Consider the following 12207-nt stretch of genomic DNA (forward strand, 5'->3'; position numbering starts at 1 on the left):
GTTACCGAACCTGCCTGCTGCTTGCTTCGCTGCTTCCTACCTACCGACAAGGGTCACACCTACTACACGGTAACGTAGATCGATCGGGCTTGCCATGAATCATACAGCACCGTGTCAGAGAGTTTGACCTCCTCGTTGAGCGACAGTTCTGCTGTTCTTCACGTCTTCTTCTTCACGTCTTGTCTCCTTTTGGCATGATCAGCCCAACTCCAAGAACGAACGGTATGCATACACGCCAAGGCTTCAGTCGACGGCCAGCCGCTGAGCCGAAACCGAGTCCAGCCTCGCCCCAATCTTCCGTCTCGTACACAGTGCTCATACGCCCCACCGCCAGCCAGCGACAATACGATCTGAATACCCAGAACGGGAAGAATCTCGTTTTCCCTCTCCTCCACCATGTTGCCCCCTCCCCCCGCATCTGTTCCGTTGCTCCCGGTACCAAGGCATGCCGTTGCTGGCCACTAGCCAGCGTTTGGCATGGATCCCTCTCCCACTGACCCGTGCCTCTCGAGCACCGCTTGCTTTCACCGCTAACTTGATAGGTTGTCGGACCTGGCAGCCACCCGTCTTTCCCAGCAAATGGCGGGGTCAACAGCGTCCACCTTCTCGAACACGGACCAACCCAACGCTGTCCTTCACAGGCTTCACAAGCTTCACAGCCCGAGTCTGCAGGCCTATGATGTGCAACCCAGGCCATCGACCCCGTGGGGAACGGAACCCCTCACATTCCTACACACCCTCTTGGACGAGTGCCGCGGCATTATATGTAGGGGACCCTGCTCCATCAATTTCATGTGAACAGCACGGGGTCGGTCACCTGTTAACCCGACGGACCCAAGTGTCATTCAAACGTAGCTTCAATTCAGGCTGGCTTAACTAGCAATAATGGATGCTTGGCGCACGTATCTACATAACGAACGCGCACTCTTCAGGCGATGCCTGCGTGCAGAACGGCATGTGCACCGGCGCCGAGCCAACGCCTCGCGCGACCATCCTTTCGCGGAACTCTGCCAGTCGCGGCGCCGCGTCGTACTGACTCCGGTTCTGACCTGACGCATCCGTTCGCCCTGACCACAGCACCTCACCCGCGGCGCTCGTCCTCGGCCACAGAACCGTATCCAGGTTCACCGCGTCAATCGACTCACTCCACGCCGTCACTTCGCCGCCGAGCACCAGCTTGGCCTCCGCCTCCGTCAGGCCCTCCGCTGGGTCGTGCGAATAGATCAATCGCCAGCCTTTGGCAGGCGAGCACCAGTCTTGGAACGGATAGAACGCCTTGAAGGCGGCGCCGTTGTCAAAGTTGAGCCAGTGACCCCGTCCGCAGTCGAGGTACCAAAAGTTGTAGTTGCTGTCGATGACCTTGTGGCCTAGTCCCGTCACCTGCTTGATCGATGGTTCACCGAGCCATGTCTGAACGACAACGTCCTTGCCCATGGTGATGTTCCATTCGGTTGCCATCTCCTCCCAAACCATCGGCACAAGGCCATGCTTACGCACGCGCGCGTGGTTCTTGTCCATGAACCTCTGCAGCAGGGGCTGCAGGACCTGAGACGAGTTGGAGCGGACACCCTCATCCAGCATGGAATCGTTCTTGTTCAGTTCGTCACCACCAGTGTGGAAGTACGCCGTGTATGGCGCGACGCGCGGGAGCAGATCATCAAAGAGTTTATCGAGAAAACTGTCGACTGCGGTGCTGTTCAACTTGAAGGCGCCACAAGGCGGCTCGGCGCACCACCACTGGTATGGCTGTTGGTTGTACGCAACGATAAGCTCTGGGTACGCAAAGGCGATGGAGCCCGTGTGACCGGGCATGTCAATCTCGACTATGACCTGAACGCCCCTGTGAACGGCATACTCGTGGATGTACTGGATGTCTTCGGGCGTGTATGAGAGACCCTTGCGGTAGGCACCCTTGGCGGACAGATCTGGCATGGCGGGGATGTCAAGGGGCCACGACTGCGAATCGGTGGCGTGGATGTGCAGCTTGTTCATCTTGCTCCAGGAGAGAGCGTCGATTGTGCGCAAAATGTCCTTGACCGGGAAGAAGCTGCGGGCCGTATCCATGAGCAGTCCGCGATGCGGATACTTGGGCTTGTCCTCAACGGAAACGGGTGCATGCGTGGTGTACCAATCTTTGCCGGTTGTGTGCGAGTAGAAGAGCTGGGAGAAGGACTCGAGCGCGCGCAGGACGCCAATGGCGGTTGGAGCCTTGATCTCGGCGACGCCTTCCTCAGAGAGGCTCAAGGTGTACGACTCATCAATATCCTCGGCCAAGGATGTGTAGGGGCTCTCGCTGTCGTTCTTGCTGTTTTGTGTGATGCTCAACGACTTGACGCGGCCCTGGCCACTACCGTGGACATCAGGCTCGAACTGGCTGTTCTTCTCGTGGAGCATCCAGGGCACAAAGTTTTGGTGGAAGATGGAGTTCAGGGAGCGCGACACAGCGCCCTGGATGACAGCCTTGCTGCTCCAGGCGCAGCTGGTGTCCGGCTTGTAGTTGTACGTGTAGGGGAGCTGCATGTTCAAAAGGGTCTCAGCATCCTGCGCAAAGGCGCCGCCGGTGTCATGGAGGGAGGGGGAGTTCCAGCGTACAGGGTCACCATTGTAGGTTATCTTCAAGGACTCGTCTATGAAGAGGGTTGTGTTGCCCGTCGTGAGCTTCTTGGGGGCGGGCCAGATACTGGCTTGGGTAAGGCTCAAGGTGAGGGAGGTGAGGAGGATGGATGAGAGGTGCATAATGGGCAATCCAGCGGCTCGTGCTGCTGGTCCCGCGAAATGTATGAGTTGTACGTAGGCCTTTGTGTGGTGATGCGAAAATGCAAAGAGTATCACACGCCTAGTGCATGGGAGACAGAGGTAGGACGAAGGAAAGGGAAGGAAGGGGACGAGTCCATATATATGCTGTCAAACGCAAAGGAACGCAAGAGGAAAACGTGTTGTGCACGAGGAGCTAGAAAGACAATGTCGCGGCCAGCCAACGGCCGCCGAGGCGTCCCGTGGATTATCGAGTCGCGTGTAACACTTTCTCATTCGGGGAGCCTTGACGCGAGGGGGGAGGGCACGTCTAGGGAGAGGCTTGTACAACGTATGGTATGGTAGGTATGGGCACGCAGTCTTCTCGGGCACCTTTTCTGGGCGGGCGGTCGGCGACGACGAGGACGACGACGGACCAAACGGGTTGCCTTGCGATGGATGGTAAGGTTCCCTCTGCCAGCGTCGTTTCTGCGTCTGATAGGAAGATGGGACACGAATGGCAAGCCAACCAGCGGGACGAGGTTGAGGTGGTCGCGCGCCGGCAGTTGACGGGGCGCCGGTGGAATGTGGCGGGGGGGATTGGTTGTTCGGCCAGCCACTAGGGGAGGGGATGGTGTCTTTGCCTGGGGTTCTAGGGTGGTTCTCTGGGTGGGTATGTTTCTTTCTTAGTCTCTGATCTACAGCCGCATCGTCATCTCCTTTTTTTTTTTGTCTTTTCCTTCGCTTTCGCCAGGGATATGGCTGATTGGGCTGTTGGTAGAGTGGATGGAGGAGAGGGCGCGGGCACGGCAGGGCGGCGGGAAGGGGAGAAGACGAGGGGGCGGGGAGGCTCCGAGGCGGGTAGCGGCAACGTTACTTCTTGTCTTCGTTCGGGAGGCGGGGCTGAGAGCAAGGTTGAAGTGCTGTTGGGCGATTGCGAGATATCATGCGGTGTTTCGTTGCTTGAGCGGAAAGAGGGTGCACTGGGCAGGACGACAGACAGGAGGAGGGCCAAAAAGAGGCTTGAGGTTGGCTTCTCGCTACGCTATTAGGAAGGTCGTTGATTGTTGGTGGAGGTGACACTGGTCGATGCTGAGACGGGGGATGGCAGGTGATCGGTCTGTGGATGAGACCTGAGGGGAGAGAAGACGGTTTGTGAGGTGAGGTTACACCGCTTGCCAGCTCCCTACACAATGTCCCGTCATTTGGTCGGCTGGCGAGCTGGCTGACTGGGTTGCATGGCAGAGGGCATCCGGGCGGTCATGCAGGCGGCCAGCAAAGACTCGGGTTGCCGGCCTCAACATCTCGAACCAAGCCCGGTATGCCAACCAAGCCGCAGGGCAACGCCTGTCCTGCGTACGGGTGGCATCTGGTGATTTTTGATTTTTTTTTACTTTTTCCTTAGGAGGGGCGCATGCTCTCGCACTGGAGCAACAAACGAATGGCCTTCGCAGGAAGTGCTCATGCCCCCCCCCCCCCCAGATAGTCAGTTGCGAAGTCCGATCGGCATGTGTATCTGCTATTCGATTCACGCACAGGAGGGCGCCTCTCCCAATGCTCTACGTCCGGAATGTCTCCCTCACCTGACGGTCGTCAGGCCTCTCGCCCATGGCAACATGGTCGTGGTGGGTTACATCCGCTGCCGAGGACACCCGCCGCCCTATGGAAGGCCTGGCTGAGCGGCGATGACGACGCTGAGCCGCAGTCCTCTGTCGTCGCATGATCTTTACCAGGCTGTGAGATGGGGAGCGGCTCTTCGCGTCTGGCGAGGCTCATCGCCTTACTCTCTTGCTCGACTGTCGACTATCGACTGCTCCGAGCTCACGATGCACAGTGCGAAATACACGGCGCCGTTGGTCTAGTGGTATGATTCTCGCTTAGGGTCACACCCTGAAGCATTGCTTGCGAGAGGTCCCGGGTTCAATCCCCGGATGGCGCCCAATCTTTTTGCCTGCGTCCCTCGGCGTTTGGCTTTTTGCTTTCATGAAGTATGTGTTTGTTCATCGCGTGTTGGGAATGTTTGCCGTGGTGGCCTTTCAGCGCAAGAACTACGTGGTGGCGGGGTGATGGGGTGACTACAGTGCGGGGTTCGAGTGGATGAGTCGCCATGCAGAGTGGCACGAACTTTATCCAAGGTGTGATCGTCTCGGTACTTCGCAAAAGCATTGGGATTCAAACAGTCGCCGAGGTATCATTTGTGTAGGGAATAAAATCAACGCTCGATTGTCGTCTCTTCCATAGCAGAAGGATTATACACTTGTTATACACCCTTGTTGCCCAGTCAGGCAATCTATTATAACACCATGAAGCATTGCTGGGCCCGCTCTAGCGAAGCCACTGCACAATCTTCGACACCCGATCAGGGATCAGCCTGCCGACCCCCTGCAGCCCGTGCCGGTCGACGGCTTGCAGCTTCTCGTCTCCTCGGAAGCGAGCGAGACCCGTGTCGCCGACCGCGGCCTTCCCAGGGTCCGTCACCTGCGTGGCCATGTCGTACCCCGAGCGCATCGACCCCACGACGCCGACTGCCGAGTACGAAGGCCCAGCCACGGCAAGCTGGCCGTTGAACGCAGCCGACAGCTCGCCGTCGGCGCGCGCCATGAGCTCGCGGTGCCCGACGTGGTGCTGCGGGATGCAGTCCTTGTTGGTGCGCGCGAGCATGATGCACCGCTCATCCGGGTCGATGCCGAGGTGATCATGGAGGATCTCGCGCACCTTGGCCTTCGCGTCCTCCTCGGCGTACGTGCCCTTCATGAGCACGAACATCTTGGTGCCGTTCGGCTCGTCAAACGGCTTGGGCAGCGCGTCCGAGTCGAAGAAGACACCAAGCAGACCGTCGAGGTCGTTGCTCGAGTTGTCATGGCGCGGCAGGAGATAACCCAGGCCTTGGTACGGGTGGTTGAGGCCTTCCTTGGGATACCAGACGTTGACGGCCGTGATGGTGACCGACTCGGTTGACGCGAGAGCCGGGAGGTGCTTGGGCGCAAGCCTGAAGAGGTGCTTGCTGTTGATGGTGGAGATGACCTTGTCATACGCCGCGGGCGAGGCCCCATCGGCAGTGGAGAGCTAATGAACGAGGTCAGTCAACGTTCGCTCGTCATACTGCAGTGAGTGACGGTGAGGATTGGAAGCCATTCAAATCAGAAGGAAGGCAACGGAAAATTTCGACATCGTTTTTGCGCTTTTCCGACAAGACGATAAAGGTTTACATCCGCAATATTTCATCATGAAAGGCACTGGTTGGTGGTGGTAGAGGGAAGCAAAGTAGAACGTACCATGACCTTGCGGGCAGCTGAGTCGAATTCCACCTTGCTGATGGATTGACCCAGCTTTATCTCGACATTGGGCTTGTCCTGCAGGCTCTTGGCGATCGCCTTGGGAATAGAACCCATGCCCTCGGGGAAGGCGATCAACGCTCCTTGGTGGCTCAGCTTGACCATGTCGCGGACCTCTTCGGTGAGAAGCTGCGTCACCAGAGCGAGTTCATGCGCGGGAAGATGAGCCAGGTGCGGAAGAGGCTCTTTCAGCCAGTAGTTGTGCCAGGGCTTGGGCATGACAGACTGCATGGACAGCCGGTCAATGTCGCCGCCCCATATGCCGTGCAACACAGCCGAGGCAAACTGGTCGACGGTGCGAGACTCGCCCGCCGCCATGCGGAGGAATTCGCCGACAGACATGTCCTTGGGGAGACGCTGATCAGAGCGGTCCGCGAAGGTGCCAAGACGGTTGCGCTTCATACGCCAGAATCCCCTGAGCATGGGCTTCCAGAGAAGCTTGATCATGTTCTTCGGCGTGACGGCGGTGATGTTGCCATCAATGCGGACATAGCGCGTGCCGCCTGGCCTGAAGCTGGGCATGATGTCAAGGTCGTTGAGCTGTAGCAGGCCTTACGTTAGCACATGGCTCGACATGCGCGAGACAAGCGACAAGCGGGAGGAGACAACGCACCAGAGTGAAGAGCACCAGGTCATCCATTTTCCAGGTGTCCCGGGCATAGCTCCGCAGAGTGCGAGGGCCGCGCTCAAACTGCACGACGCTCTTCTGACCATTCTGCTCAAACTCGACCTTTTGAGTGTCTAGCCAGCCACCGATGCGATCACTCGCCTCGTAGACGGTGATCTTAGTGCCGACAGGCACTGACTTGGCAAGGAAGTGTGCCGTCGTCAGGCCTGTGATGCCGCCGCCAATGACGGCGATGTTTTGCGGCTCGCTTGTGGCGTGCGTCGCGAGGCCACGTCGCCGAGCAGGAAAGACGCTCACCGACGTAGCACCGTAGGCCATACAAGTCGGCCGAGACTTCCGCGGCGCAGCAGTCATCAGGGTCCCAGAGGCCACGCGTGTGTACGCGGCTGCGGCGGTGATGCCATGGCTGCGGTGGAGGGCTTTGTTGCAGAGCATGGTGGAGTGGTATGTTCTCAGCATGGACAAGAATACATCTTCGCCGTGTCTATGGACCATTGAGTAGCTCAATGGTTTGAGGCACGGGGTGGGGAGGGGATATAGGATGCTGTTGACAAAAGTCGGCTGATGGGGGGGGGAAGAGGAGGGAGAGAAAAAAAGTTAAGCTTTCCGTGTCGTTTGATGATGAACTGACCTCGCGATCCACTGGAGCTCGGCTACCTTAGCGACCCAATCAAGCCGGGTAGATGCCTGCTGACTAAGTGATCTTGGCACGTACAGTGCGCGGGAGCCATGCCTGGGTGAGAAGTGAAGGCTGTTCTGGATGTATTTTTACAACCACGTCGGCTACTTGGGCAATCAAGCAGGTTCGCCTTGAGATGGGGTTTTATTTCATTATGTCTTGTTTCATGCTACCACAGAATAGAGTTGAGTGACAAAACTTGATGCGAGGTTGCTGGGATGTTGACTACTCTCGTTGTGGATCATGATGTAAGGGTGAGTCTAGCACATACGAATAGACAGCAATTCACAAAATCATTGGAATATGCGTACATGATTAATATGAAGATTAATGTGTGTCTCTTTTCTTAGATACATTTACGTGGTTTGAACTGGATGTTGCTCGTAACTGACGCGAGCAATAAAACAAGGCAGATGACTTGCTTCACACAGGTAGAGTATTATTTGGTTCCAGACACTACTGACAATCGGCAATGAACAGCATCCACAAGGCTCAGCTATACGGCCACTCGCCCTCCTCGGTTAGCCCTGCATCGCATGACATGGCTCAACGGAAGGCTGCCAGTATAGTGTCATATATCACTGCTCACATCACCTCGAGACATCCCGAGTTTGATTATCACGGCAACCTATCGTCAAAGAGAGCACACACAGCGAGTAGCAGCACGCGACGCACAACACAGCAGAGACGGCAGAGCCAGAGGGTAACGTGGACAGAAGATCAAAATTAGGCCATCGCCGGGCCGTCCCCCAACGCCGCTGAATGCCATGGCTCGTGAGCCCGATAGATACAGGTACAACAGGATTTCTTTCATCATTCCATTTCCCCATTCGTCATCTTCCAAGTTTCTCCTGTCCCCCCCTCCCTCCAGCCCCGAGGGCGATCCGGCCCTTTCTCGCCGAGGAGACATACTTTGAAAGAGAACAGTGGCTATGTGTTTTCCCCTTTTCGCTGGTTCCTCCTCCTCCTCCTCCTCCCCCTTTTGATATCTACGTAATCAGCTCCTGCTTCGCGACAACGTCATCCTCCTGTCCCATGGCGCTGTCCTCCGGAATCATGCTCTCATCCCCCTCGCCCTCGAGGACAAACTTGCGCTCGCTGACGTGGGCGGCACCGCCCTCGGGCGTCCAGACCTTGTCCTTGAAGCCGCCCTGCTGGCCCTCGTCGTGCGAGTAGGCGCAGTGGGGGTTCTTGCAGGGGTTGAAGCGGCACTTAACCTTGACGTGCGTGAACTTGCAGCCGGGCGTCGTGCAGCCCGAGCCGTTGCGGCAGAGGGGCATGTCGGGGTGCTTGAAGGGGCACTGCGGGTTGTGGCAGTTGGGGAAGAACTTGCAGTCCTGCTCGCCCTGGTGGGCCAGCTTGGCGGCGGGCGAGGGGTGTCGGCCGACGCACTTTCTGTTCTTGCAGGCGGCACCGAACGTGCACACGTCGTTCATGTCGACGTGCGTGTTCGGCGGCGCCGCTGGCGACTGGTGGCCAAACTTGCAGTCGCGGTTGGTGCAGCGGAGGTTGAACTTGCACACCGTGTCTTCGGGGTTGGGGGGCTCGCGCTTCGACATGTCGACGTCTTCGCCCTCGGCGCCAGCCTCGCCCTCGCCCTCGGGCTTGTTGGTATTGTTGTTGTTTTGATGTTGCCTGTTGTTGCGCTGGGGGCGTTGTGTGCGGTCAAAGAGCGACTTGCCGTGGCGTTGCTGGCCTCCACCGGCGCCGTTCATGATCTGCTGTTGCAGTTGCGCCATCATCTGTGACTGCTGCTGCATCATAGCCATGAGGTCCATCTCTCCGCCCTGGGGCATGCCCCAGCCGGCGTTCATGCCAGGCATGCCGGCAGGTCCGTTGGCGCGCATGTTCATGCCGCCCATGGCGTTCATGCCGGCCTGGATGTTGGCGGCGCGCGCGTTCATGCCGCGACCGCCACCGCGCATGTTGCCGCGAGGCCCGGTCGGCGGACCGCGGGCGTGCGAGTTGATCCTGTCGTTGCCGCGCGTGCGGTGCAGAACGGAATCGCCTGTCCTGTCGAGAGCCTTGCCAAGCATGCGCTTCTCGCGGCCGCCTCGAGGGTTGTTGCCATTTCGCATGGATCGAGGGCCCGTCGGTCTGTCAAGTCGAGTCAGCAGTGTTCGCGATCGCGTGAATCGAAGAGAGGCAGGGCCAGAAGAGAGGAATACGTACGCGTTGAGCTCGCTGGCATCGCCGGCATTCATGTCAGTGTCCATCTCGACGTTCGCAGAAGCGTCTTGCGCGCCAATGTTTGGCTCTTCAGCGACTTGTGATGGCTGCGCTGCTCCGTTGAGCTGGACGTTCAGGATCTCGACCTGTTCAAACATCCAAGCGACGAGTGTGATCACGATGGGGTCGTTGGCGGGAAGGCCAAGGAGTTCTGTCGAGAGCTCGGTGACAATGTCCTCCTGGTTCTTGCCGTTGACGAGGGTGAGAGTAATGTACTCGGCCAGTGCTGAGGCATCGTTGGACTGTGCGAGGCCGACTTCGATGACCTTTGCCTGGATAGCCTCCGTCAGGGCATCCGCCAGCGGGGTGTGCTGGGCAACTTGTGTAGGCATGGTTGCGAGCGCCTCGTAGGCGGGTTTCGCGTGGATGTGTGGGTCCTTGACGTTTGCGCTGGGGTGCGCAGGATGAAGGAGCTACAGAGCGATCGTATCGAGCAGGATAATTGTCGTTGTTAGATCGCAGATGGTAGCTCGGACGCGCGTGATATGGGGGTCGTTGGGTAAATGAGGGTCGGAAAGGCTGCTGTGTTTTCTGATGACGGCAAATTCCTGGAGCACCTGCAGCCGCACGCTTTGCCTGATCTGGATTGATGTGGCGCACGAAGTCACGTGAGGTTTTGCTTACGGAGAACCCTACTTCTCAGGTGGCAGGCTAAGTCAAGCACGATTAACTGGAGGGGTTGGGCAAAAGAGGACCTTGGGTTCAGAAGCCAACAGATTGAGGCTTTGTATTATTAATATTCTTCGGTCGAGGTTATTCGAAAGTCATCTTGCTCACTGTCAGCCACAGCTGGACACTGAAACTGTCAATGGCGACCGAGATTCGCTTTGCTCGAAGATTCAAGCTGCATCGACATGGTACTAGGTCTAGCTGCGTGCCCCCGTTTAACCTGCTGTTCGTCAACAAAGGACATGGTCCATGCCAGGCAGAGCACAGTTTCGCTTTCGAGGCTCAGGCTTTCTGTACTTGATCAGGTCGTGTATCTGTCAGAACGGGCCACTGTACTGTATATGATCAACCAATCGAACGAGATGATTCAGACTCCCTCTGTTCATCTTCGCTCGGTATCTGCACACCCTTCGGGCCTTGACCTCCAGCCTTTCGACGTAGAGTAGCGCCTCGAACAGCCCCCAACCTCTTACCTGAGACCCACCCTCTTCTTGACTGAATCCACACACCGCGACAATCCCCATTGGCCACTCACCCATCCTCCGTGTCGAATCTGGCACCAGAACTCCCCACCGACAAAACGCCATGCCCTCATATGTCGCACAATTCTCGCAGCTTCCCATCGACCGGCCCCTGGTCCAACCAGGGATTTGTTCACAAAACGCGCCGTTGGTCTAGTGGTATGATTCTCGCTTAGGGTCACACCCTGAAGCATTGCTTGCGAGAGGTCCCGGGTTCAATCCCCGGATGGCGCCTATTCTTTTTGCCCATCTTGCCGTTTATGGGGATCGGTTTGCCTTTTTGGCCCTGTGCTTCAGTCCCCCGGTGCCAAGCTCAGTGATGGTGTCATTCGTGAGCTGTCTCGGCTGAGGAGGGCTTGGGTAGGGGCTGGTGTCGTTCTGTGTTACTTTGGTCTACCATTATCCCACGGTGTTTGTTGGTCACTCAACGTCTTGTCATCTCGTGTGAGGCAAACTCAACGTTTCCATGATGGTCTATCACTCCTCGAACTCTCTCACCATGCACTCTGTTCTACCTGGCTAGTTCGTCACACTTGAATCTCATCAGTGGTTGTTCTCCGTGTTCCTCGACAGTTTTCTGCTCCTTTCGATGCCCCTCCCTGACGTTGCTCCTATATGGCGGCGTTGCTCCTATATGGCCGCGACGGGAGCTCATTATAATAGCTAGCAAGCATAGGTATCGCAGCTTGTAGTGAGTCGAACTTGATCCACTGGCCTAGAGCATTGCAGGTGTCGCACAAACGGGTGGTTAACTCCGCCGTTGGTTCAATGGTTTTGCGCTCAGGATAACGATCAAGTTGAACGCCGTTCAACTTATCAAGACTACACGCTGCTACGTATGGCATTGATGGGATGGGCAGACGACTGGAAGCCCGAGCGGCCTCGAGCAGATGTCCCATCTTCCCGCCGTCGAGATACTGGAGCTCGTTCGTCCTTGAAGTGTTTGGATCATGAAGGCTTTTGCATGTGTGGTTGTTCGCATCCTATGTGTAGCCGCTGGACCGATACAAGTTGAGCTACTTCGGCACGGCTTGTACACCGGTGATACAATGGCTTCACTTTCTGGTCTCCGCAATGGACTGCGTGCGGCGTGCGGCGCAGTTTGTCGATGTGATTTCAACGTAGCTCGCCTCAAAATGCTCGAACATGTCACTTTTTTTCTTCTCTCTCTTTTCACCCCCTTTTAAACCACCCTGGCGAGCTCGCCACGTCACGCGCCCGATACATAATGCCGATCGTGGGAACAGGCAACGTTAGGAAACGTCCGAGCAACGGCAGTCGTGATGCAGGATATGGCACGTCGCTCTCTGAGTCTTGATTTTGAGCCCCAGTTCTAGGGACGATAGTTTCCCTGTCGTGTATCGCTCGACACCCGAACGCAGTACCAGGTCGATGAATTCACCGTCGTATCAT

At 57.2% G+C, this 12207-nt stretch overlaps 3 protein-coding genes and 2 non-coding genes across 5 annotated transcripts; 2 read left to right on the plus strand and 3 right to left on the minus strand.

Annotated features, from left to right (window-relative positions):
• Positions 1-906: 906 nt before the first annotated feature.
• On the minus strand, positions 907-2736 carry NAG2 (N-acetyl-glucosamine-6-phosphate deacetylase; the record flags this gene model as incomplete). Its single annotated transcript, XM_028637001.1, has 1 exon — positions 907-2736. The coding sequence occupies one exon, from the start codon at positions 2734-2736 to the stop codon at positions 907-909; it is 1830 nt and encodes a 609-aa protein (XP_028491014.1).
• A 1844-nt stretch (positions 2737-4580) lies between these two features.
• Positions 4581-4672, plus strand: D7B24_002802. The gene has a single exon. It is a non-coding gene; the product is annotated as a tRNA-Pro (tRNA).
• A 386-nt stretch (positions 4673-5058) lies between these two features.
• On the minus strand, positions 5059-7131 carry D7B24_002803 (uncharacterized protein; the record flags this gene model as incomplete). Its single annotated transcript, XM_028637002.1, has 3 exons — positions 5059-5799; positions 6009-6608; positions 6682-7131. The coding sequence occupies 3 exons, from the start codon at positions 7129-7131 to the stop codon at positions 5059-5061; spliced, it is 1791 nt and encodes a 596-aa protein (XP_028491015.1).
• A 1233-nt stretch (positions 7132-8364) lies between these two features.
• D7B24_002804 (uncharacterized protein) lies at positions 8365-9936 on the minus strand (the record flags this gene model as incomplete). Its single annotated transcript, XM_028637003.1, has 2 exons — positions 8365-9472; positions 9548-9936. 2 exons carry the CDS (start codon positions 9934-9936, stop codon positions 8365-8367), a joined length of 1497 nt encoding a protein of 498 aa, XP_028491016.1.
• A 1000-nt stretch (positions 9937-10936) lies between these two features.
• Positions 10937-11028, plus strand: D7B24_002805. Its single transcript has one exon. It is a non-coding gene; the product is annotated as a tRNA-Pro (tRNA).
• The last annotated feature ends 1179 nt before the right edge of the window (positions 11029-12207 follow it).

This window comes from Verticillium nonalfalfae (assembly GCF_003724135.2).
Source record: "Verticillium nonalfalfae strain VnAa140/NRRL 66861 chromosome Unknown scaffold_171, whole genome shotgun sequence".
Taxonomy (NCBI): domain Eukaryota; kingdom Fungi; phylum Ascomycota; class Sordariomycetes; order Glomerellales; family Plectosphaerellaceae; genus Verticillium; species Verticillium nonalfalfae.